Genomic DNA, 26906 nt, shown 5'->3' on the forward strand with positions numbered 1-26906 from the left:
ACATTTAGTATTTGGGAGTCGGTTATTTTCAATTTGAGTTTTACATTTGGAAAAACATTAAGGATTTATTTGGTAGTCTGTTTTAGAATAAAAATATCAGAAGAAACAATGTTAGGACAAGGATATTTACTGTAACTTAATTTTTTAAGATTTTATTTTATTTTTTTGCAGTGCTGGGGATAAAACCCAGGGCCTCAGACATGCTAGGCAAGCACTTTGCCACTGAAGTACATCCCAGGCCCATTGTTAAATTATTTCTAAAGACAAAAAAGGATATAACCTGAATTTCTCTTCTTTGGGGAATGGTTGAGGGCCTTATCAAAGCTAGTTCTTAAAATGGTCATGTAATGAACCCTGAATCCTTCTGTGCCTACTCTATACATACATATATAATGAATATATGTGAACATAAATGTATTTTGTGGAGTGTATTTATGGTAACGGAGTCAGAGTTATTCCAGACTGTGGGAAGATTTACAGTTTGGTTAAACATAGTGGATATTTAATGAATTCAAGTACTTGTAAAGGATCAATACAATTTACTTTAAACAGCTTTAGATTGATTTAGTCTTTCATTTTAATGTAGACAATGAGATAATTTGAATTAAAAAGGACTTTTGAAATTTAATGGCTTATAACATCATGAAACCTGTTCAAATGGTGCAAATATATAATCAGCATTTCAGTTTAGTCCATTTTCCTCTTTTGTTTGGCATTTGGGGGAAACACGTCATAATGTATCTTATAGCTTTTACTCAATTACAGAGAAAAGATGGCCAATTCTTACTGTTTTACTAAGAATAGTTTGTTTTTCTGTTGTTTTTGCTGTGCTGGGGGTGGAACTGAGGGCCTTGCATATGCTAGACAAGTGCTCTACCACCACCTCCAATTCCACTAAAAGCAAAAAAAAAAAAAAAAAATGTTCCCTTTGTGTTACAGTATTGGCGATTGAACCCATTGTTGCTCTACCACTGAACCACTTCCTTGCCCCCCCCCCCCTTTATTTTTTTTTCTTTGAGATAGTGTCTCACTAAGTTGCTCAGGCTGGCCATGAACTTATCTCAGCCTTCTGAGTTACTGTGATTACAGGCATGTGCCCCTGTGCCATCTAGAGCTTTTTGAGTATGATGATGTTCCCAGGGGAAGGTCCTTGAATGCTTTGTGTTGGAAAAAATATTGATTGACTGGATATTTATAGCTTTACATGGAGCAGTGGTTTTCCAATTATAGCATCCATTGGATTCACCTGAAGGGCTTGTCAAAACATAAGTGCTGTGCCTCAGAGTTTTTTAAATTTTTTATTTGTTTTAATTAGTTACATATGACAGTACAATGACCTTGACATATCATATATTTGAATCAGATGGGATATAATTTCTCATTTTTCTGAGTGTAGAGGTTGCAGAATCATATTGCAATGCAGTCACGTATATACACACAGTAATAATAATGTCTGTTTCATTCTACTATCCTTCCTATCCCCCCATCCCCTCCCCTCCCCTCCCATCACTTCTCTCTACCTAATCTAAAGTAACGCTATTCTTTTTTTTTTTCCTCACATTGATTTAGTAAATCTGGTGTGGAACCCAGGAATCTGCATTTCTTTCTCTTTTTTGTTTTTAGGAGTCTGTATTTCTGATAAGTTTCCAGTTCATCCTGCTGGTATAATTTCTGGGGCTTACACTTCAGTTTTATTTTCTTTCTTTGAATATTTGGGCAAGTAGTTGGGCTTCTCCTCAACCATTCCTTTTTTTTTTTTTTTTTTTTTTTTTTTTTTGGTACTGGGGTGCTTAACTAAGTTACTTAAGGCCTTGCTAAGTTGCTGAGGCTGGCTTTGAACTTGGGATCCTCCTGCTTCAGCCTTCCAAGTTTCTGGGATTACAGGTGTGCACTGTGATGCCTGGCTCAACCATCACCTTTTTTAAAGATGGATTTCCTCATAGAAGAGTTGGCCCTGAGTCAGGGACTGAATGCTGTTTTTTTTTTTTTGTTGTTGTTGTTGTTTGTTTGTTTTGTTTTGTGGTGCTGGGGATTAAACCCAGGGCCTTATGCATGAGAGGCAAGTACTCTACAACTAAACTGTATACCCAGCCCTTGAACACTATTCTTTGACTGTGACTTGCTCACTGCTTGTAGCCTGCCCTCAGGCACACTGCCCACTTTCTGCTTCTTATACAGCTATTGATGGAGGATATTTGTCATTGTGTAACAATGTAAAGAAAGTTAAAGAAGCTGGGCTCAGTGGTGCATGCCTGTAATCCCTGGGGCTCAGGAGACTGAGGTAGGAGGCTTGGGAGTTCAAAGCCAGCCTTAGCAAAAGCAAGGCACTAAGCAACTCAGTGAGACCTTGTCTCAAAATAAGGTACAAAATAGGGCTGGGAATGTGACTCAGTGGCTGAGTGCCACTGAGTTCAATCCCTGTAAACCCCCCCCCCCCATACAAAAACAAAAACAAAAAAAATTGAAGGAGAAATTCTGTACAGTAGTTTTGTCAAGTAGAAATTGGAACAAGTTTTGAAGCTATAATGATGATTGATGTCTTAGTTTGTCATTTTCTTCCTTTTTTTTGGGTGTGTATGTGTTTTCGAAACAGAGTTTAAAAACTGTGTCTTTGTTTATACTGGAGTATCCATCTATAATAAGATATAAGACACTGACTTTGTGGAGCAAAAACTGTAGTCCCGATATTGAATATCTAGCTCTCCCTTTGAGCAAGTTTCTGGCTACAGTAAATTGCCCCTTGTGTTATATCTGGGGGCTGATTCTTTGATACCCCACATTTCATGATGTGAATGAAACTTCTGATCTTACCTCCTTGCTGAATTCCAAATTGGCTCATTGATGCTGCTGGATCAGCACCTAAATCTTCAAGTGAAAAGAACCTTTCTCCTAGTTTCTCCCCAAATGCCTGTTCATTTGGAGGCCAAATTCTACTTGGAGAATACTCTGCTAGGAATGTTAATTAACCAATATTACTACTTTGCAAACAGATCTTAGACCTTAAGAAATAACATTTTTATTGGCTTAATTTTCTGTTAAATATTATTATAAACTTTTCGGGAAAAATAAGATTTTTAGCTAGTTTCATTTTATTCTGTAGTAGATTTTCTTCTGAATAGTTCTGGTTATCGTTACCTCATTAAATTTTATGTCAGGATCTTAGAAGTTTCTTGGGTTCCATGTTGCACTGGAGTCCATGTGAGGAAGCTAGACTTAACTGTATACTCAAAGGTTGGTGGGGACATGAACTCAAAACAGTTATATTTTTCAGCTCTGGTAGTACTTTTCTGTTTCTAAGCCCATAGGGAGCAAAATATTAAAACATGAAAGATAAATTCAAAAGATAAAGCTAAAAACAGGACCAGTGTTTCATAGAGTATTACACGGATGTTAACATTATGCTTTATTAATCATGGAGCAGCCTTTATATTTTAGTTAGAACCATGGCTAATGTTTCAGGAAGTCATGTAATTAAAAAAGAATTATGGATAGGAGACAAAAGGGAAGCAGTTAAAAAAAAAAGTATGATTGTTCATTCATTGTATATTACTATTACCATTGAAGAATATGTAGTTTCCACAGGGAAAGCCATTTGAATCATATACAGATTTTTTTTTAAGCCTCATTTGATTTTATAAAAATAAATACTTAGAGTGGTTTAATAGAGGGCAGTAAGTCTTGAGATCAGTTTGTGGAAGCAGATTGAACTTTGTATTGAGTACAGAAGTTTCTCCTTAGATTCACCAGGAAGAAAAACACAAAAGAAGATAGGAGCATTGGGATTTCTTCCTTTCTTTGATTTTTCTCAATCCCGAGAACTTCACATTTCTGAGGATCACACAATAATCCCAGTGAGACTGTTTTCTCTCCCTCTCCAGCAACTGAATGAAAGAGCTTCCAGGACATTGTGTACTTGGTCCACCTCCCACTGGCTGTTTTTCTTTGGGTTACTCTCTTCATGCCAGCAAGTGGTTTAGCCCTATACTCCTTAGGTGTTTCTGTCTTTAAATGGCCTTACGTAAAACTGTATGCTGAAAAGTCCCCTCTTAATAACTTTAATCTCTTCCTCAAAGGTCCAGGTTTGTAAATCAGTTTACTAACTTGGATGTCCAATAGGTATCTCAGACTTCATATATTCAGTTGATTTCATATATTCAGTTGATTTCTTAATTTTGCCAAGTTTTCTCCCTGTTGTCTTCACCACGTCAGGAAATGGCAATTGTACTTCAGTTCCTTGATCAAAGATCTGGAGTAATCCTCATCTCTTTTTTTGTCTTAACACTCTGTCTAATTCAGTAGAAAGGGAAAGCTCTCCTTAGGCTCTACCTTCAGAGTATCTCCAGAGAGTGGCCTCTTATACTCCCATCCCTACTATCAGTATATGTGAGTGACTTTCTTTTATCCTTGCCAGGATGTAGACTCCTTGGATAGGTGAAAAGTGATTTCAGTGTAGTTTTAATTTGCATTCTCTCATGGAGGTTGAATATCTTTTAATATGATTAACTTGGTATTTTGTTTTTCTGTGAACCCACATGTTGATTTCATTTGCTTTTTTTTTTTTTTTTTTTTTTTTTTACTTTAGAGAACATTGAGCATTTGTTAGCAATTTTGTGAGCACTCTTTACGTATTGGGGAGATCAGTCCTTTCTGTGTGCTATGAGTTTCAGATATCCTCTCTTTCATTTTTTTGTCTTCACTAGTCAGACATGCTGAGAGGTGCAGACTTCATTAGTTTACATTCTCCATATTATATGACTTTATTTCTTTTCCGTCTTTGTGCACTTTTCAAAATTTATTTTTTGTTCTTTTAGATGTTGATGGACCTTTATTTTATTCATTTATTTATATGTGGTGATGAGAATCAAACCCAGGGCCTCACACATGCTAGGCAACTGCTCTACAACTAGCCATAACTCTAGCCCCTACACATGCATGGACATAATATCTTTATTTTTGTTTATTTATTTTTATGTGGTGCTGAGGATAGAACCCAGTGCCTCACATGTGTGAGACGAGCTCTACCACTGAGCCACAATCCCAGCCTTGCACTTGATTTAAAAAAAAAAAAAATTTGTAGTTTTATTTGTTTATTTTATGTGGTGCTGAGGACTCACATGTGCTAGGCAAGCACTCTACCACTGAGCCGCAACATCAGCCCTAATTAAGCATTTTTAAAAATTTTATTTCTTAAGTTCTCGTGAGGTGCGATATAATTTTAAATGCATAATGTATTTTCAAAAACTGTTAAATTCATATGCTTTATTTAAAAATTATTTCTTACTGTCTTCTGAGTTTGGATCTGTTGTTACATATGTTGCAAATTTCTTTTTCCAATCTGTATTGTAGCTTAACTTTTAGAACTTTCTCTTGCTATAAAGATGTTTTTAGTGTTAATCACTCAATCCATTTAATGAATTTAAGGAGGAGTATTTCTTACTAATATATTACATGTAATTTTCCTTCACCTGTTTTGAAGTGATTTAGTTGTTTGGTACGCTTTGTTGAATTTTTACATATAATTTAGAACCTTTGTATATTTTTCTGGGAGTGTGGACAAGATATTACTACTTATAGAATCTGATCTTCACGTGTTGCTAGAAGCATTCATAATTTTTACTAATTTTTCTGCATGCCAAATTATACAGGGATTTTTATTGCTTAATAATAAATAATCCAGAAACAATTTTTGTGGGTTTGGAGTACACAATTTTTTGCAGTTTATCTTGTTAATTATCTAGTTTGGTATGTGACTATCTTTGTGTTTTTAATAGACATTAATTGAGCAGTGAACACTTGTGACGTGGCTTCATTAGACACAGGAAAAGACTCCAGCATTAAAAATTGGCCTCCGTGGGCTGGGATGTAGCTCATTCTTAGAGCATTTTGTGATCATGTCTGAGATCTTGGGTTTGATCCCCTGCACCAGAAAAAATATTGTCCTTGGTCCATAAAAAAACAAAACAACCTGTGCACACTAATGTTTATTGTACCACTCATTGTAGCCTCAAAGTAAAAAGAACCTAAGTATCCATTAGATGATGAAGGGATCCACAAAATTTGGTATATTCATGCAGTAGAATAATATTTGACAATAAAAAGGAATGCAGTTATGCTAAGTAAAAGAAGCCAGTCACAAGAAAAGCCACATATTTAAATGAAGTGTCCAAAGTAGGCAGATCTCTATAGACAGAAAAATAGATGAATGGTTACAAGAAGGGTGCAGGGAAATGGGTGAGAGTATATGAGGTAACTACTAATGGGTTTAGATTTCCTTTTAGGGTGATGAAGATATTCTAAAATTGTTAGTGGTGATGGATGTACAACTCAGAATATACCAAAAAGCAGTGAATTATTTATGGTATTTAAATTTTATCTCAAAAGAGTTTTGTTATAGGTCTGGGGTTGTGGCTCATTGGTAGTAGAGTACTTGGCTAGCATGTGCAAGGCCCTGGGTTCGATCCTCAGCACCACATAAAAATAAATTTTAAAAAAAGATATTGTGTCCAACTACCACTAAAAAAAAAATATTAAAAAAAGTTTTATCGAAAATTTATTGTGAAGTAGCAGATTAAAGTAAACCAACAAAGATACTCTTCAGTCTTTTATAATCATGTAAGAAGGAAAGGATGGTGTGATTTTTAGGAAAGAGAATGATCAACCTGAATTTGTTTCTCTACAAATTAGAAAATTAACGTTGGATGGTTTTAAATTCTAAGAGATGGGTATGTTGAACAAGGTGATGTTCTTTATTTACATGGACTGTTTTTGATACATAATTTCTTTAAATAGGTCAGTCTTATGAAATTCGGATGTTGGATAATCGGAAAATGGGAGATATGCCTGAGATCAGTGGAAAGTTGGTAAAGGTAAGACAACTTTTTTTATATGAACTGGTGCTAGGGAATAAATCCAGGGCCTCATGCATGCTAGGCAATTGCTTTACCACTGAGCTATGAGCTACATCCCCTGCCCAGGACAGTCTATTGTAATCTGAAATGATATTTCAGTGATTGAATAAAGTGACATTTTTCTATAAGAGTTATTTAAAATTTTACTTCAAGAAGTAATGACTGTATTAAAACTTTTAACTTTTTGAGCTATTTTTTTTTTTAACTCACCAATAAAATGGCAATTGACAGTTATTAAGAACCAAGAAACAGTAGAAAACTTAGTTGCAGTTGAGGAGGAAAAAACCCAATACTTCAACAGAAAACTGTTTATTTCTCTTTAAAAAATTAAATGTGAATGTTAATACAGGACTTTAAAAATCCTTATATTTGACTTTAAAAAATTTCATAAAATTAAATAAAATTTCATTAAATAAAATAAAATCTCTGTTTACCCTACTGATATATCTGAATGAAGAAGTTAGTCATCCCAGATAAAGGAGATGTAGCCATTGTTTAGTCAACCTGTTAGGATATTTATTCAGAATCATCCTGGCCCCTTGTGGTGTTATGCAGCATGGGTCATTCCAGCCTCTACTTGTCATGCATCTAGGCTAATTATAAATTTCACAATGTTAGAGGGCAAGGCCTATCGAAGATGATGATTTGGGGAAAGGCAAAACTTCCAGCGTTAGCAAGAGGCCAGCGGGTATGAGTTCTGATCCTTCCATCTTCCCACAGAATGGCATGTCATGGCCTAGGTGCTGCTGGGTCCTCAGTATGGAGAGGCATTCCATTGGAAAGACCCTCCCCTCTGTGGATCTGTCGTTTTAGAGGGTGAGCATGGGAAAGGCAGCCTTGTGGAGGGAATGGATACTTGGGCTGCTTGGTGATACGCACTCTAAATTTGGTGTGCTAACTGGGAAAACCAGTTGCCCAGCACCTCCAGGTCTGTGCTGAGAGCCTTTGAGATATTTTAGTACTCATTTCACTCCTAGGGGCAGGAAGTTTCACTCTTTTAGAAAGTTAAGCTTTAATCCTTCTCCTTATGAGAGAAATATTAGGGGATTTGGTCTCTGCTGAATTATCTTGCTAGCTCATAGTGAGCTCCAAGATCTTTCTTTCTGACTCTTGGGGCTTCTGATATAATTAGAACAGAAGGAGGTTATTTGTCCATTCCCACAGTTACTATCTGCACCTTAGGTCCATCTTTTCTTTGTCTAATCAGTGGTTATTCTCATTGAGCATGAGTCAGATTATCTTCCTCTTGGCATTCTGGCCTGTTAGATCCACTGTTTTAAAAAGTCATCAGCTTTGTTCATAATGAGCAGGCTCTACTTGAATTGGCTCTACTCTGTTTGACTGTAATGACAAACTGTTCACAGTTTGATCAAGGAGCCAAACTAATACTTTTAGGTCCCATTGTCTAGAAAGCTTAGAAATGTATCTTGTGGTCCTAGTTGGCTTGTTGCTTTCAAGGTCACTTTTGGGCTAATTCGCCATTTGTACCCTACCTGGTTTAAATTCAACTAAGGGTTTTTTGTTTTTATGGTATTGGAGATTGAACCCAGGACCTTGAACATGCTAGCAAGTGCTCTTTCACTGAACTGTACCCCACCTCAGTGATACTTTTATTTAAAGGGGAAATGTGGGTATATTTTTCTGTCACAGTAAGTTAAATTTGATGACTGTAACATGCTGGTTTAAAAAAAAAAAGTACCAGTGTAATAGGGTTGAAAAATTGTTTTAATTGTAGATCTGCAATAGGACTTGATGTGTCCTGTCTTTAAACTAGATCCAATTGTTAGAACAATTGTTTTGTCCTCTGATTATGATAAAATTTGAACATACCCAGAAGTAGAGAGAATGGTACAATGAATCTGCATATGTCTTTCATGAAGTAGTATGTGAGAAATAGATCTGAATCTGTCATGAGTTCTAGTGATATGTTCTACCAACTTAGTTATCAACAATTTGCTGATCTTGTTTCATCTATTCCCCCTTGGGCTTTGTTTGTTTTTACACATAGTAAATTTATGGATTTACTGTTTTGTAATTTTGACTCAGTTCATCATTCTTGACTATTTGGTGTTCTGTGGAGAATATAACAAACATTGATATCCAGACCAAATGCCCAAATTGTTTTTAGCAAAGCACAAAGAAAGGCAGTTCTCAAGTAGTTATCATTGTTTATTGTCAGTGAAAACAAATTGGCTTTCTAGGGCAGTTCTTTCAGTATGTGATAAGATTTAGAAATAATTAGTCTGATAGATGAGACTCAGTGTTTAAAATACTTTTGGCAAGCTAGTTAAAATACCTCTCAGATTAACTTGTAATGTCAGGGTTAATTAATTAACTTGTTCATCTTTCTTGGATTTACTTCCAAAATAAAACATGTAAAAAGCAACTCATGCTCAAAACCAATGCAGGCAAAGAAACAAAGGGAAAAAAAGGCAACAATGACACTTCATCATGAGATAATAAACTCTTTAACTGTAGAAAAACCAGTCAGCTATAAATTTAGTGAATGTTCTACTAACTTCATAGTAGCATATATACTACTTATACACTGACTGAAAGGGATTAATTTTAAAAGGTTTTACTTTCAGCTCATCTTCAATTTGATAAGCCACCTGTCTGATTTTTGTTGGATGTGCCAGAATATATTCACTTATGCCCTGGGAGTTTGCCTGGGATTCAGAGCTACAGAAATCAATCCCACTTTCCTTTGAGTTTCCTCTTATATCTTGCTTTTTCTTTACTATGGTCCTCTTTGTCTTCCTTACTGTACTACTTTAGTGTGACTTTCTGGAATGAGGCTTACTGCAATCTCATAAGTCTAATATCTTAATGCCATGTGCAGTACTGTGTAGTACCATGTAGTCCCATACTATTTTCTTCTTAATTTGTGGATTTAGTCTGGTTATTACTGAACATGGAAGAATCAAAGTCATGACATTTTATGTATTATGCTCTCTTCTGAGGGAAACTAGCTAACAAATTTGAACCACTGGCATTGGTTCCGAACACAGGGCCTACCACCAGCCATGCACCATTGCCGTAAGAGCTTTGCTGCAGGCTGGAGATGGTGTAAAGAGGGTGCATCTCAAAGAAACAACTTATTACTATTAAGTGGTTTCCTTCAAAATATCAGCCATGTTTGGATAGTATTTAAGGAGTGGGGAAAGCAGGGGTACCAAAGTAGTATTTATATGTATTGACAACGAATAATTTCCTGTTCAAATCAACAGTATGTTATTATCTTCTCAGAATGTCACTCATAAATGTGTCAGAAACATTAATTAGTTCAAATTTGTTGCCTGAGTGTATTTTGATCATTTGTCATCTTTTTCCGGAAATGAAATAGTTAGTATCATGAAGAGCAGAGGATTGGCCTAGAGTTTGTGGAGGAGAATTAAAACTTCTAGGAATTTGAGTGTTCAGATAAAATTTGACATCCCCCCTCCCCACACCTTAACCTCAGATAATCTCAGGTTAAATAGTTGAGAATGAATTTTGCAATTGGGGTTTCTTTTACCATTGTGCCTGATATTCTCTTATCTCTGTTTATAATACATTTTCATTGTCATAGTGCCTATATGCTTCTGCCATTTTCTTCAAGTAAATATAATTCTTGCTCACTAATTTTAAATCACTAATTCTACTGATTTTGAATAGTAATATCAAATTATTTTATAAAATTTATATCTAAGTTTTCTTTTTATTTATGCTTCTTACTTTGAGTTATAAGTCTTTTCACCAAATAAATATATATAAAGTGTACCAGAATAGAAAAGCTCACTTACGGAATGTTTAAGCAGAATCAGATTTTATATGCTCTTCTACTATAGGTTAGTACATAAGGAGCGAAAATGCTGTTACATTTTAGCTGGAGTGGTTTAAAAGTACTCATTTTCCCCACTTATTCCATAGAGCATCATAAGGGTTGTATTCCATGACAGACGGCTACAATATACAGAACATCAGCAACTTGAAGGTTGGAAGTGGAATCGCCCAGGAGACAGACTTCTTGATTTAGGTATACGTGGTGGTCAAAAGACCATGTCGATGAAGGTGTTGTAATTTAGCCATGTCTATTAATGTGTTAGCATCAAGTGTAATTAATTATGTAGAGAAAGTTTTGGTATTAGTAAATCCAGTGCCTTGAAGATTTAAAATGTGAAGTTGGTTTTTTGGCACTGAACTGAACCAGGGATTTTATGATTTTGAAACTATATAATTCTCACTTGGCCACATCCATTGTATTATTAAAATGAAATAAAAGCCATGGTAGGCAAATATATCATTCTTACTAGGTGTATTTTGATATTGAAGACAAGGTTGACCACAGAGAACATTGAGGGAAAAAGTTCAACATGGATATAATTATTTTCTTAGGATATAATGTAGTAAGTTTAAGTTTTTTGTTTATTGTTTCTTGAAATGAGGTCTTACTATGTTGCCCAAGGTGGCCTTAAACTCCTGGGTCTAAGTGATCCTACTGCCTTCTGAGTAACCAGGACTACAGGCCCATCACCACACCCAGCTCAAGTTGTAAGTTTTTTAATTATTTAAAATGGATGCATTTTTATGTAACTTCTTTTTAAAATGCAGATATTCCAATGTCTGTGGGCATAATCGACACAAGGACAAATCCAAGTCAGTTAAATGCAGTTGAGTTTCTGTGGGACCCTGCAAAACGCACATCTGCTTTTATTCAGGTATGGATTTTTACATTAGAAGCATACTGACCCAGTTATTTAGGTCATGGTGAGATTGAATTTTTGATACATGATGTTATCTTTTTTAAATGTTATTTGTAAACTGTCTTATAATAGCCGCCTTTGGTCCTGGGGATTGAACCTAGAGGCACTCAATCACTAAGCCATGTCACCAGTCCTTTTTGTTTTTTATTTTGAGACAGAGTGTAAATTGTAAGATGCTGAGGCTGGTGTTGAGCTTGGGATTCTCCTACTGTAACCTCCCAAGTTGCTGGAATTATAGGCATGCACCACTGTGCCTGGCGTTTTTTTTTTTTTTTTTTTTTTTAATATACACAATTAAAATAGGTTTGCAGGGGCTGTGGCTCAGTGGCAGAGCACTTGCCTAGCATGTGTGAGGTTCTGTGTTCGATTCTCAGCACTGCACATAAATAAATAAATAAAATAAAATGGGTTTAAGCTACTCAATTCATTATATTATAGAAAAGACTTTCTGTGATATGTAAAGATTATTCAAATTCTATTTTTACCATTAGTAATTGACAATAAAGATTTTCATCATTTTTAATAAACAAAAACTGCTATTTAAAAAAATGATTGAAAAAAGTTTTAAAATTCTTGGTAGCATTGTTAAAACATTTTAATACTGAAATTTTCAAACCTTCACAAATAGAACACTGGTTCTCCATGTACCCATCTGGCTTCACCAGTTAGTAGTTTTTTCTCATTTAAAATTATTATTGGCATACTTTAAAACAAATTCCAGACATATTTCATCCATCAAGAACATGTATATTGAAAAGTTGAATGTTTTAAAAGTAACATTATATTTATTAAAAAGTAGTAATTCTAATGGTATGTTCAGATTTATAATATCTATGGAGGAATTTAAACTTGTGAGTAGGCAATCTTTATATTGAAAAGAGAAAACATTTAATTCTTGGGCAATCTAAGTAGGCTATGGATCATATCAACTGTAAAGAATCATTAGTATTTTGCTGCTGGGAGCAGTGGCACACACCTGTAATCTCTGATTGGAGAGGCAGAGGCAAGAGGATTGCAAGTTTGGGGCCATCTTCAGCAAATTATCAAGGCCCTAAGCACGTTAGTGAGATCCTGTGCCAAAACACTGTGGCTCAGTGCTAAAGCACCCTTGGGTTCAACCATCACCAAAAATAAGTCAATAAATCATTAGTATTTTGCATTTTGGTGGTCTACCAAATGTTCCTCATCTGTTAATCTTTGGGGCATGGTTGATTCTAATTGAATATTTTTCCCATGCTATTGATGTTTGTCTGTAGGATAACCACTTATGTAGTGAATGGTAACACCACCTCAGGTTGTTAATAATAAAATCTTGGGTTGAGCAGTCATAAGTCATTGCAGAAATCTGCTTTCACATTGCAAGTAATTTGAAGATGGTATGTGTATGTAGCAAGCAAAAATGACCATAGTGCTGTACTCTAAAGCTGTTTTCTCAAGCTGGCATTTAGGCAAGAGTGGAAGATGAATATTGCTCCGGAGTCCAAAATAGATTTTGAAGGGTTCTGGAGAATTTAGATGGATATAAGATGAGTCCTTCATTTTCTGGGCTGTGGAAATTCCCCAGGCATGTATCACAGATTGGTATGTCTGTGTAAGAGCCTCAGTAAGATGATTGGCTGTCTGAAATAGGGGTAATGGCAGTAAAGGATAAACCACTGACAGCTCAGAATGATGAAGTAAGGATTGCTGTGGATTGAGTAGGGCTTAGGACCCTGGGTCTAAGAGTAGCATATTGTTCAGTGTGGAGGTAGGTGACATGTATAGGAAGCCATTGTACTTTCAAGTCCTGCATTAGAGGAGGGACAATGTAATAGGGAAAGAGGTTGTTCTGAGCAAATCCAGAACTACTCATTGGATTTCTAAAAGAAATCATTGGATTACTAACACACAGGATGTATTAAAAGCTAGGGAAATTCACAAGAGAATTTTGCTGATATGTGAGAGTTTTTAAGGTTCTTGGATGTGTGCTGGTGGCATGCTGTCTAACTGGGAACTAAATAGGCAGTCCATGGGAGGTGCTTTGAAGCCACTTCATCTTGCATTGATTTTTAGGTACACTGCATCAGCACAGAATTTACTCCTCGGAAACATGGAGGTGAAAAGGGAGTACCTTTCAGGATCCAGGTTGACACCTTTAAGCAGAATGAAAACGGAGAATACACAGATCATCTTCACTCCGCTAGTTGCCAAATTAAAGTTTTTAAGGTAAGAAATAGAAACCAGCTGTCAGTAATTAGGATTCAGTTTTGCTTTTAAAGCTGTTTACAGTATGATGAAGGAAATAATCTTTGTTTTTAAGCCTAAAGGTGCAGACAGAAAACAAAAAACTGACCGAGAAAAGATGGAAAAAAGAACAGCTCATGAAAAAGAAAAGTATCAGCCGTCCTATGATACCACAATCCTCACAGAGGTAATGTAATGTGGCATTTGGTTTTGGAAGAGAAGCAGAGGTTGTGTATTATTAGCACTACCTCTCAGACGAGTTTCACAACAAAGGGGTTGGGAAAGATTGGGTGGTAGAACAACGTGATATTCTTTGAGAAATTTGTAGGGAAATATTTAAATTTGGGAATTTTTATGGATTAGTTTTGTGGGTGGGATCTTGAATGAAGATGCTGAAATCCCAATCAGGTCTCAGAAACAGACCTTAAAACCTTGAAGTTGGCAAGAGATTATTAAATTGGGGCCTAGAATGTCCAATTTTTGTCACTGCTGGGGTTTTGCATTTTCTTTAACTTTGAATCCTGTTAGTCATACATTTGTTTAATTGGACTGCAGAGACATGAAACAGGGTATTAGATCTTTCTTTGTATAATGAAAAGACATTGATCCCAATCTTTGGTGTTTGTCCAGATGAGGCTTGAGCCTATAATTGAAGATGCAGTTGAACATGAGCAGAAAAAGTCCAGCAAGCGGACTTTGCCAGCAGACTACGGTGATTCTCTGGCAAAGCGAGGCAGTGTAAGGGACTTCTGCTTCTCTTTTCATTGTGCAAGAAACCTTGTACAGTGTTAGATATAGGACCAACTTCCACTGAAAAGTAAAGCCAAAATTGTTTTTGATGTCCATGTCTTGATTTAATTTGCTTTTGTTTAGACTTCCTGCTTTCTGTTTGTTCCTCACTGAGGAAAATTTCCTAAATCTAACACTTTAAAACAAAGCAAAAACAATGTTGACCATATTGGGTGGTTTTGGAGGGAAAAAAGAATACACCCAGAGATTTGTGTTCCCTCCTTGTCTCCTTCCCCCTTCCCTCCCTCCCTCTTTCTCCTTCACACACACACCTCCTCCAAGAGCACTGAAATTAATTGAAAATAATTTCTTTATTTAAATAGTTATTTTTAAAATAGTTGTCATTTTTGTGTAATTAAACATTTTTTTGCTTTATCTTGTGTAGACCTGATAAGAAAATTTTGTGGATATTTAAATGATGGCATCAAGCTTGACATTAATATGTGCAATATTCTATGTCACATTTCCTTGCATGCAGTGTAAGAATCTGTGTCTGTCTGTGCTTTTAAAAGCCTATTTGGCAGCACTGGTAGAAAAAAACATCTTTGACTGCATTAGTGATTCCTCTTGGCACCCACCTGCATTGTGACTTAATGCTTCAGATTAAAGTAGTGCACCTCACTACACTTAGACCTGGGTCTCCTCAATTTGCAGTCCAGGAGGCTTTTGGTTGTGTATTAGCCTTTTCAGGTTAAGTAGAGCATATCTTTATTTCATGACACAGCTCTTCATCTAACAGTCCACAAAAGATTATTTTGTTATGCAAACTCAGATTAGTTATATACTAGTAGCATTAAAGAATAAAAAACAAATTGGTATCATATATATTAATGAGTACTCTATTCATTGTTGTGTGTTCACACTATTAAGGTGCCAAAAACGGATTTTTCACTCTCCTACATACACTTGTGATTAATTATAGATCTTGAAACAGGCACCATCAAAGGAACCTTGATTCCAGTTTAAAGCATTGAATAAAAATGTTTTAAATTTTTCTTCATGCAATCATACTGAAAATGTACACTTCCTAGTGCCACAGGGAGCACACATGTTGCATCTTCTTTAACTGGGCTTTTAAATTTTAAATCAATGATTTTTGGAACCACTAAATATTCTTTCCCAAAATGCTTGTCTCTCCAGTTTTATCTTCTGATTCCCCAGATGAAGACCTTAGTAGATTTCTTTAGGGAAATATCCTGGTAACTCAACTCACTTTCCCACTCCTTTTATAAACCATTTAGCTAACTTAAATGGTAATTCATAAATAAAAGAAATCTGTTACAGCCCTGAGCTAATCTGAAGATGAGAAAGTTGTTGGGAAATCTTTAATGATTCTTAACTCAAGTCTAAAGTATGCAAAACGTCAGCAGTTCACTGGCCTGGGATTTCACATCTTCCTAGTGTGTTGCTTGCTGCCCTGGCTGCATTTGGTTTGGGTAAGATGCTTCTAGATGTGGTTTGAGCTCATCGTAGAAACCTATTTTAAAAAGCAGGTTACTAATAAGAAAGAAGGTCTGCAGCAATTCTTTCATATACTTCTTCAAATGCCTACAAAGGAAGGCCAATATTGCTTATAGTTTTTTGGATAGTTATATTTGGCTTTCAGTAAAAAGGGATGTCCAGTGTATTGTTAAAATCTAAAAGGTGCTGATGAAATGGTCCCACGCTGAATCATTACTACCATTGGTACCGAGGTGCTACACAACAAAACTCTTAGCATGTCTACTAATCTTTGATTGGCTCACATCAGGCCTGCCAGTTTTTACAGCCTTAAGTGGGTCATCATTCTTTAATCTACTTGAGGAGATACTCATTCACAGTGTACTGAAACTAGAATTATATGATCAATTAGTCCTAGTGTCTATGCATTACAGTGTTTGGGAACATAGGAACATTGCCTAATTTTAACGAGTGTTATTGGGCTGGCAATGTAGCTTAATGGTGGAAAGCTTGTCTAACTTGTATGAGGCCTGGTTTTGATTCCATGACCACAAAAACAAAACAAAGCAGCACTCCTCTTGTACTGTTAAAAAAATCTAAATGTGTAAAAGTGAAAGCTTTGTGTAGGGAGTGTGAATAAATTTGGCCTCTTTGTCAAACTAACTTGAAGCTTATGATTGCTTCATTTCCTCAAAAAGCTGACCGTAATCATTAAAGCAAATATGGAAGACAGTGTTTTTAATAAAAAAATTTCATTTTTTAGATGTGTGCTATGCTGTGTTGTTTTGTATTGAGCAAGGAGGATGGTGTTGCAGGAAAAACTTCCAGGTAGTGGAGGTGACAGTGAATGTTGACACCTGTGATTTTGATTAGATATGCTAAGGAGCTCATAGAATCTTATAAACTGAGGAGGTGATAATTTGTAAGATGGAAAGAAAAACACCTTAGTTTTTTAAAAAGTGGGCATTGTGGTATAAAATGTCACTTTTATAAGTGAAATTGGTATGCCATGCCAAAGGTTTAGTAAAGCTATGTGGTGGTAAAATTGCAGTTTTTCCCATTTTTAAAGAGGTACATAACAGGATAGTTGTTAAGAAGATTAGGGAATTTCTCTTTTTTGTGTGTGTGTGTATCCATGCTTTTGATTCGTGTCAGGTATGGATTTTTAGTCCCTGTACCATTGGCAAGCTTTACTTTGTACTGCAGAATGCCTCACGCTTTCTTAACTCCTTCGCACTAGTGGTCTAGATGCTTTGCTATTCAGAAGAATTTTGGAAAAAGATATATTCCTTGTACATTTTCAAGTTGTCATCTGAAAGTTTTCATCATAAATTTAAACTGCTGAAAAAGGAGACAATTTTCTGGCATGGTGAATATATTTATAATTTAAGATAAAACTATGACATTTACTCTTTGAAGTTCATCCTGTATACTATAGAAAAATAAAATTTTATCATCTTTTTTTTAAAGAGAGAGAATTTTTTAATATTTCTTTTTCAGTTTTCTGTGGACACAACATCTTTATTTTATTTTATGTGGTGCTGAGGATTGAACCCAGAGCCCCGCCTAGGCGAGCGCGTTACCGCTTGAGCCACATCCTGAGCCCCAATTTCATCATCTTTAGTTAAATCCAGAATCTTAGATTAACTAAAAGGGCAGAATTAAGGCCAGGATTATTCTCCCCTTCCTTCTTGCTTAATGTTCTGAGCCTGAAGGTCTTTTTTTTAATGATCATCCTAATTATTTCTTTACAGCAATTTTTTATAAATGAAATTTGAGTTTTAAATTTTCTTTTGACCATTGACCCTTAACTTAGTCAAGAAATTTAAATTTTTGGGCTGGGGCTGTAACTCAATTGTAGAGCACTCGCCTAGTATATGTGAGGCACTGGGTTTGATTCTTAGCATCACACATAAAGGTATTGTGTCCATCTATGACAAAAAAATTAGAAAAAGAAATTTGAATTTTTAAAATAGAAGTATTAGTTTGTAATAACAAGTTATATACATTGTGATGAAAAACTACCAAATTAAAAAATAAACATTAATTGGAACTATATGTTGAATGATGAGACAGGATAGAATATGGCTTTTAGATTTTTAAATAGACAGGAGAAACTGTTTTTGATAAATTTTTCTTTCAGCAGTGTCATTAAAGTGTCAGCACTCCAATTTGTAAAAATTCCAGTAATATACCTTTCTGTATAATCTAGATTATTTTAGTGTATGCCAGTTGATAATAGGTCCTCCTGGATTATTTTGAAAATAAAAAATTGAAAACCACCTAATAGTCTTTTGCTTGGCTTTGGTGTCTTAACCCAGGGCTGTGGTTGGATGTGATGCTTCTCTTGTGTAAAATGGGAGAAGGATGATTGTGAAAAGAGTTTCTTGAGATTGACAAACATCCCCAATAGATCAGCTGTAGAAAGATTACCTGTGGGGTAAAATAGATTACTTCCTTCCTTGGGTTTGAGACTTCTATTTGAGGCTGTCCTAGCCTGCTCAGTGTGCTTTTACTTTGGCTTTTTCAGCTCTCTTAATTAAACAGTGTGTTTTTGTATCTTTGCTCTATCTCTGGTCAGAATTTTACCTAAGGTTGAGGAATATTTAAGCCCACTATATCCTTTAAGAAAATACAAATAAATATATATGGGTGGATAGGTAGAGGTAGAGGCAGTGCTATACACAGTTGGTATACTTTGGTGGGCCTATCTAATCTTATTTGGGAATTGTTAATCTTAAGAGAGATCAAGGAAGCAAATGGGTACTGGTAAGGCTGCTCCTTAGGGAATAGGGCAAAAGGAGACCTAGTAGGACACAGCCACTGTTCAAGTCACCATGTGATGTCAGATGTTGCTTATGAATCCTTTTTCGTTTCTGCTATTTTTTTAAAACCTTGATAGGTGCCTTTCGGGGAACTGACAAAGCTCTTGAAAACAAATTATACCTAAGTATATATTTTAAATGCTTTTATGAATTTTTGCTGTTGTCATCACTTCAGGTCTTCTCTAAGATTAATCAGTGTCTAGACGCACACAGCAGGTAAAATTTTTCTTTGCCACACAGGCTAAAATTGACATGTGTCTTTGAGGGTACTTGGTATGCATCAGGTGTCTTTCATTTTAGAATCTTGCATTTGGTCAGACTAGAGAGTAAATCACAAAAGTATTTCTTCTACATATTTAAAAGGCATATCATTAATTTATTTCTGTTTCTGTCCTTAGTGTTCTCCGTGGCCTGATACCCCCACAACCTATGCGAATAACAGCCCTTCACCAGCGCCCACTTTCACCTCTTCCCAGCAGAGCACTTGCAGTGTCCCAGACAGGTATCTGGTTTCTGTAGTTCTGTGCCTGCACCACCTCATGATCCTGCAAGTCCCTTCCTCTTCATTAAAGTAGCCTGCCTCTCTCTCTCTCTCTCTCTTTTTTTTTTTTTTGGTGGTGCTGGGGATTGAACCTAAGTCCTTGTACATGTGAGGCAAGCACTCTACCAACTGAGCTATGTCTCCAGCCTTTAAAGTAGCCTCTTAATGACTGTGCACGGTAGTTATATTTTCTTCACCTGCGAGCCTTTTGTAGTAGCCTCGTGTGGCTCATACTTTCACAACTATGATAATTGTAGAAGAGGGACCATTTTCAAGATGAAGACAAGGAAACAGTCTGTGAGATTGAAGACAGTATTAATGAGGTTCCCAGGCAAGGTCATGGTGAGTTGTTGAGGTGAAACTATGACTTCAATATGTTAAAATTACATTTATTAGCAAGAACACTCATCTTCAGTGCTTGCCATATCAGACAGCTTATTTCGTGATCTATTTTCCCTCCCAGTAGAAAGTTTGTTTCTGTTTTTTGAGTATTTAAGGAAGGGCTTTCAGTTTTTTGGACCAGGGATTCAACCCAGGGGCACTTAACCACTGAGCCATCCCCAGCCCTATTTTGTATTTTATTTAGAGACAGGGTCTCACTGAGTTGTTAGTGCTTGCTTTTAATGAGGCTGGCTTTGAATTTGAGATCCTTCTGCCTCAGCCACCTGAGCTATTGGGATTACAGGTGTGTCCCACTGTGACTGGCCAGGGCTTTCGGTTTCTAATGAGTCACTGTGGTTTTGGAAATGGGAATAATAGATTTTTAAGTTTTTTCTTTTTTGGTGGTACTGGAGATTGAATCCAAGGACTTGCACATGCTAGGCAATTGCTCTGCCACTGAGCTGCACCCTTTTTAAAAATTTTATAGTCACCTAGGCTGGCCTGGCCACCACCACCCCTCCCCCCTCCTCTCCCACCCCCCATTTTTGGTCCCAATAATTGAGGGGCACTTAACCACTGAGCTACATCCCTAGCCTTTTTTTTTTTTTAAGTATTTTTTTTTTTCAGAGAGAGAGAGAATTTTTTAATATTTATTTTTTAGTTTTTGGCAGACACAACATCTTTGTATGTGGTGCTGAGGATCGAACCCAGGCCGCAGGCATGCCAGGCGAGCGCGCTACCACTTGAGCCGCATCCCCAGCCCTTTTTAAGTAATTTTTAATATATATATTTTTTTAGTTGTAGTTGGAAATAATACCTTTATTTTATTTACTTATTTTTACGTGGTGCTGAGGATTGAACCCAGGGCCTCGCCTGATGTGCTAGGTGAGTGTTCTACTGCTGAGCCACAACCTCAGCACCCCCAGTCTTTTCTTTTTTTTTGACAGAGGGTTTCGCTAAGTTTCTTAGACTGGATTTGTACTCACGATTGTCCTGCCCCAGCCTCCCGAGTTGCTGGGATTATAGGTGTGCATCACTGTCCCTGGCTCCTATGTTTTTTTTTTTTTTTTTACCGTCCCCTGGATCAGCAGGCTTTTCTTTATTCAGTATTTAGCAGCAGAGTCAATTGGTAGAACCCTGGAGTGGCTCATTTTGGGGGCAGAAAATAGCTAGCTTCCACATTTGTTATTGGTGCATTATAGTTGTACATATTGATGGGATTTGTTATTACATATTTGTACATGCACACAATATAACAACATAATTTGGTCAATATCACTCCCCAGCACCCCATCCCCTTGGTCCTTTTACTCTACTGATCTCCCTTTGAGTTTTAGGAGATCCATCTCCACTTGTATTATCCTTATCCTTTTTCTTCTCTAGGTTCTACATGAGAGAAAACATATGACTCTTAATCTTCTGAGTTTGACTTATTTTACCCATCCATTTTCCTGCTAATGTCATAATTTCATTTTTCTTTATTCATCTGAAACTGTTTTTGGGGGTGGGGCTTGGAACTTTTGATCCTCCTGCCTCAGCCTTTCAAGTAGCTGGGATTATAGGTGTGGGCCACCATTACTGTGCTTATTATCTGGCTTTGACTAACAACTGAGACTCTTGGGAATTACAGGTGGGAGCAGGAGACAGGGTCTGAGGCATCCTGAAGATGCAGTGGTACCTTCTGGGGCTTTCCATTTCTGGCTGCTTTGCTGGAGAACTAAAGCAGAGTATTTCTGATCAGACCCCACCACCACCCTTTTTTAAAGGGCACTTCTTACGGCGGAGAAAATTATTAAAGCTATGACCACAAGGGAAAGGTTCTGTTATTTTATACTCTGATCATATTGCCCAGGTCTGATAAGAAAACAAACAAAATGACATTTTTCCCCTGTGGAAATATATGAGCTGGTGATGCTGCTTGTTTTTATGTAGGTTTAAAAGTAGAAGAATACTCATAGACTTGAAGGAGGGACTGGAGAGCCATCATGTTACCACATTAAAAGATCTCTTCTAGTTTTTTTTTTTTTTTTTTTTAGGGCAGTCCAGCCTTAATAATCTTACAAAATTCCTATGACCTTAGAGATGAGTTGTGAATTCAAGTTGACTAGTTGGCTGGATATTTCCTGAGAGTCCACTGTTCCAGGACTATTCTAGGTGCTGTGATATATAAGTGACCAGACAGATCTCAATTTGAAGGAGCTGAAATTTAGTGAGTGGAAATGGATATAAATAATCAATATAGTAAACCTAAGTAATTGAGGAGCAGGCACTAAGAAAGGGGCCTGTAGCTCAGTGGGAGAACACTTCCCTGGGTTCTATCCCCAACATTGCCCCCCAAAATAAAGGAGCCTATGTGCAGGAGTCAGAAAATTGTTTACTGTTTTCATTCTGCCTTAGAAACACAAGGATAGTGGTTTGAGTTTGTTTCTCTTGTTCACTCTCTGTAATCATGGATATGTATCATGGATTAATCAAAGGAAGATAGTATTTTATATTTTTGCTTAGGATCATTATACTTTTTCTTGTAGCTCATTGTTTTCTTAAAGTAGATGGTTTTTGCAGCTCTATATCTTATTGGTTTCTCTTTTTTCTAACTAAAATCATTTAGTATCCTTCATTTTCTTGGCATCCCTATGGATAAGTGGGATTTCATAAAACTTGAATTTCTCACTAGAACATATGGACAAAATGGCATGAGTGAAGAGAGAGTCTTCTGCGTCTTCATCTTATCATAGTTACCCCCACCCTGCTGTGTCTCCCCTCTATTTGCAAACTTACAGCTTTCTCATAGTGATGCCTTATTTAAAGTTATCTAGTTTAATAGGCTTTGATTTTTTTTTTAATTATAAAAACCATTCTCTTCTTCCTTTTCCTTTCTCTTTAGCAATTCTTCTTCCCCAAATCATCAGGGAGATGGAGTTTCACAGGCATCTGGTGAAGTAAGTATCTTTTTCCTAAAACTATTTTATGCTTTCAAGGTCTTACATTTTTTTAAGTTTCTGACAGTATTTGAATCCTTATTCAGGTTTCTAAGTAGTCAGGTTCATGTTCTTAGGTTTTCTTTTTTTAATACTGAAACTTGGAGGGTCCTTTGTTTTGTTTAAATACTCTTTACATGCTAGTGACTTGGTGGTCTGGTCTGGTTTGGTTTGGTTTTGTAAGTTTGACTGGTTTCATCTCTTTGTGTTCATTTTCTCTGTTAATAGCAAATTCAGCCTTCAGCTACAACCCAGGAAACACAACAGTGGCTGCTCAAAAACAGATTCTCTTCCTATACAAGACTGTTTTCTAATTTTTCAGGTATGTCTCTGTGTGTGTGAGACATACATGGGAGTGTTTTGTTTATTTGTTTGTGTCTGTGGTTTTATTAAAGAGTTTAAATTTTTTTTAAATAAGTAAATATATATACACACACATACATACATAAAAAGTTGCAGAAAGCAGTGATAATATACAGGGAAGTCCTGTGTTTCCATCACCCACTTTCCCACAGTAGAAATATCTTACATGCTTGTCATATACTATAAAAACCAGGAAATTACCATTGATAAAATCTATAGTTTCACCAGACTTATGGGTAGTCACTTGTATGTATGTATATAGTTTATGCAATACTTTTTCGTTTTACCTTCATTTTGAAATAGTTTTTGCTTTATACCAAGTTCCAAAAGATAATGTGCAATTGGCCCAGTATGCCTTCATTCAGTTTTTTCATATAATTGTAGTACAATAACAAAACCAGTAAATTGACATTGGTATAATATATAGTTAAGTCATTTTATCACATGTGCAGATTTGTGTAACTACCATTGTGGCTAAGCTACAGAATTAGGCCATTACCACAGTGATCTCCCTGCTGCTACACCCGTTTTTATCTCTCCCACACTAGATTCTTTTCTGTCTCTATTATTTTTTTCACTTGGAGAGTTATGGAAATCGAATCACAGGATATATAGTTCCCTGGTATTTTTTCTTTTACAAACCTTGTGATATTGGCTTTTTCATAACTCAGCATCATAATCTCAAGATCCACCCAAGTTGTTGTATGTATCTGTAGTTTAACTCTTTTTATTGCAGAATAGTATCTCATGGACCCAGGTCTTATGTACTTAAGGGTCTTATATACTGAAGTGTCAGTTCTATTCTTAGTAAGATAAGGAAATACTTGGATGGGATGTTAGAAGGCATCAAGTAGTGCTGCCTCAGGTGGTGTGGAAGGAGGTCCATGTAACAAATAGTAGTGGATACACCAGGTGGGGCAGGGCCAGTATCTTCCAGATACATTTGGCACTGGGACCTTTTCCCCACATGTCCTGGATAAACATATTCTGAGAAATGGTGAGTCACAGTAAAGTGGCACCTTTGCTTAGCTTGTGGTAGTATAGAGCCATTGAAACTCAGCTTGGTTGCTTTAAGAGGATGGAATGTGTGTGCAGATATCGAGCTTCAAGGAAATCTTAGCTTCACAAAGAATATGGTTTCCTATTGTGCTATTTATTGCATTGTTTTTGCAATGAATAGTCATTCCTCATGTAGCTTTTTGTCTCTTCAAAGTACCAGATGGAAGTCACTTGCTAGCTGGGACTTCCCGCCCACCTTTTTTTTTTTTTTTTTTAAGTTGTAGATGGACACACTACCTTTATTTTTTTTGTTTGATCGAACCCAGTGCCTCACACATATGAGCAGGCACTCAACCACTGAGCTACAGCCCTAGCCCTAGGATCCATATTTTTATATGATTAAGGAAAAGCCTCTTAAGTGTGAAAAACTAGAAATTGTACAATTTGGGGTGGAGGTGGTCATCTTGAGCTCTTGCAGAACAAGCAGAATTAAAAGCATAGCACATAGAAAAACCTCCAATAAATATGGAAGGCCCTTGTTACTCCTATTTGGTCAGTCCATGTTTTTGTCTTGGGAGTTTTAAGTTCTTTTCATTGAGTGGTAATTACATGGTTTAGCCTCCTGCCTTTTCCTTAACCCATGGGCTTCCTCTGGAGGCTGGGCAGGGAGCTAGTCATTGTGCCCCTTTGGTGCATCAACTGAGTCAAAGAACTACAAAAGGTCAGTGAGGAGATGAGGCCTCTTGCTCTGAGCCTTTTGGGCATTCACATTTCAGGAAGGTTTATCCATTTCTCTGCATGGGTTAAGGTTAAGGGTACATATGTGTGTGGGCACATCTCTGGTCACACCTATGAGCCCTGCTTCAGAGGTGTTTTTTGTAGGCTCCAGTAGAGAGATGAGAGTGCTTGTTTTTCTGACTACAGAATGACTCTCTTAATGTTCATGTCTTGTGGAAGTTAGACTTCTCTGATCTTTTTTTCTTTTATAAATTAGAAATTTATTAGGTTCTCATATTCAAGCTCTTAGAGAACTCCATTATCTTATTACATATTGGTAGGAGATAGTTATATGGAAGTTATGCCTATATCCCAGAGACTGTTAGTAGAGGGCTAAACATAAAAGATTGTGAATGTATTCAAACATAAATAAGCAGAGAGGAGAATGTGATGAACTCCCATGTAGCCACTCTAAGCTTGGTCAGTCTTGTTTTCACTACTTCCTCTCCCACCTTTCTGCTGTATTTTAAGGTCTGTTGTATCCTTGATCTCTTGTTATTCACACTTGGCAAGTATTTATGGGGGGAAATATGAAGGAATTATGTGAATCTCTGCCATGCTTTCCTATTAAAATTGGCTGCTATGACAGTTATGTTACAGAATGTTTGATGTGACATTAAGAGGCCTAGTCCTTGTTCCACTATCAGCTAGTTGTGTCACTCTGGACATGTTTCTGAAACTATGGACTTCCATTTTCTCTTTTGTAAAAATAAAACACTGAGTAATCTGGGTGATCTCAAGATTTATTTACCTGAGGTCAGAATCAAGTAAAGCCACAGCAGAGCCACTAGGTGAAGCAGGCAGTGAGATCTGGTATTGGGGATAGTCAGTTGTATGGGATCTGCACACTGATTAGATTTACCAGCTTCTGGGCTTCTGAACTCCCTCTTGATACAATACAGGCCATTGAAAAACCAGCATTGTTTTTGGCTCTAAAGGACAGGGGATGTGTGTGTGTACATTCAGAATGTGCCAGTTTCTGACGTTGTTTAGAAGGACATCTAACCATGTAAAAAGAGATGGATGTTTGTGAAGCAGCCAGTGGCATGTTCTTTTTCATTTGAGAAGAGTCTCTTTGTTGTCCTCCAGGTGCCGACTTATTAAAACTGACAAAGGAAGATTTAGTTCAAATTTGTGGTGCAGCCGATGGAATTCGGCTCTATAATTCACTGAAGTCAAGGTAAAATACTGTGGACTGTTTTGCGTGAAATAAGGACATACCTTTCTTCGCGTGGGGGGTTTGGGCAGAATGTGTTTCCACGATAGGTTGGCGTGTGCCTGTGTGCACCGTCGAGCATCGGCAGCATCGTGCTCACGAGAAGACTGTTTTGTGTACACCTTCAGGGCAGGCCCAGATATGATGCAGGCACTGATGAGGGCAGAGGTAGACTGTAAGACTGGTAGCAATGCACATGGGCAGTACTGATTTCTTGAAGACGACTGGGTTTGTTGCCAAGAAAACAAAACTTCTAATTTAGGTGAGCTATACAGAATCTACGGTTTTCAAGGTCATGACTATTATTAAACAGTTATTAAATATGTAAACTTCTAATTGTGAATTAAAATAATAGAACTGTAAACTATGCTGGCTTTTACGATCCATTTACTATTATTGTTATTTCTAGACTTGGGGTGTGAGAATTCCATTAAAATTGAATCACTGATTTTAAATTGCTTACTTAATCTTGAAACTTAAATTTACCAGCATCTGACAGACCATCTCAATGGTTTAGAGTCTGGATCATCATATTAGACCACCTGTGATAGTTGTTGTGAGGTGTGTGGTTTTTACATTTTTATTAGTAAATTATTTTGTATAATGAAATAACATTGTAAAATTTTCATAAGGAATTAGAACTTAGATTCCTATAGTTGTCATGTGTACGTGTGTTCAGGCAGCTTCTCTCCTAGGCTCATCTTGGCATCTTCTGATTGCA

General features: G+C 36.6%; 1 protein-coding gene across 9 annotated transcripts in view; it reads left to right on the plus strand.

Moving 5' to 3' along the window:
• UBP1 (upstream binding protein 1) overlaps positions 1 to 26906 on the plus strand; it is a 51896-nt gene that overhangs the window by 17694 nt on the left and 7296 nt on the right. For 4 of the 9 annotated variants that reach the window (XM_081285833.1, XM_081285829.1, XM_081285831.1 and 1 more), the window contains 10 exons: positions 6790 to 6866; positions 10821 to 10926; positions 11502 to 11608; positions 13706 to 13858; positions 13953 to 14063; positions 14507 to 14614; positions 19329 to 19432; positions 22737 to 22791; positions 23059 to 23152; positions 26059 to 26149. In XM_081285833.1, coding sequence (XP_081141959.1) covers positions 6790 to 6866; positions 10821 to 10926; positions 11502 to 11608; positions 13706 to 13858; positions 13953 to 14063; positions 14507 to 14614; positions 19329 to 19432; positions 22737 to 22791; positions 23059 to 23152; positions 26059 to 26149 — 1006 coding nt within the window. Of the gene's footprint in view, positions 1 to 6789; positions 6867 to 10820; positions 10927 to 11501; positions 11609 to 13705; positions 13859 to 13952; positions 14064 to 14506; positions 14615 to 19328; positions 19433 to 22736; positions 22792 to 23058; positions 23153 to 26058; positions 26150 to 26313; positions 26747 to 26906 lie in introns of all 9 variants that reach the window. The other 5 variants (XM_081285830.1, XM_081285832.1, XR_014021030.1 and 2 more) reach the window with 4 other exon arrangements.

Source organism: Spermophilus citellus (assembly GCF_964194105.1).
Source record: "Spermophilus citellus genome assembly, chromosome: 3".
In the NCBI taxonomy this organism is placed as follows: domain Eukaryota; kingdom Metazoa; phylum Chordata; class Mammalia; order Rodentia; family Sciuridae; genus Spermophilus; species Spermophilus citellus.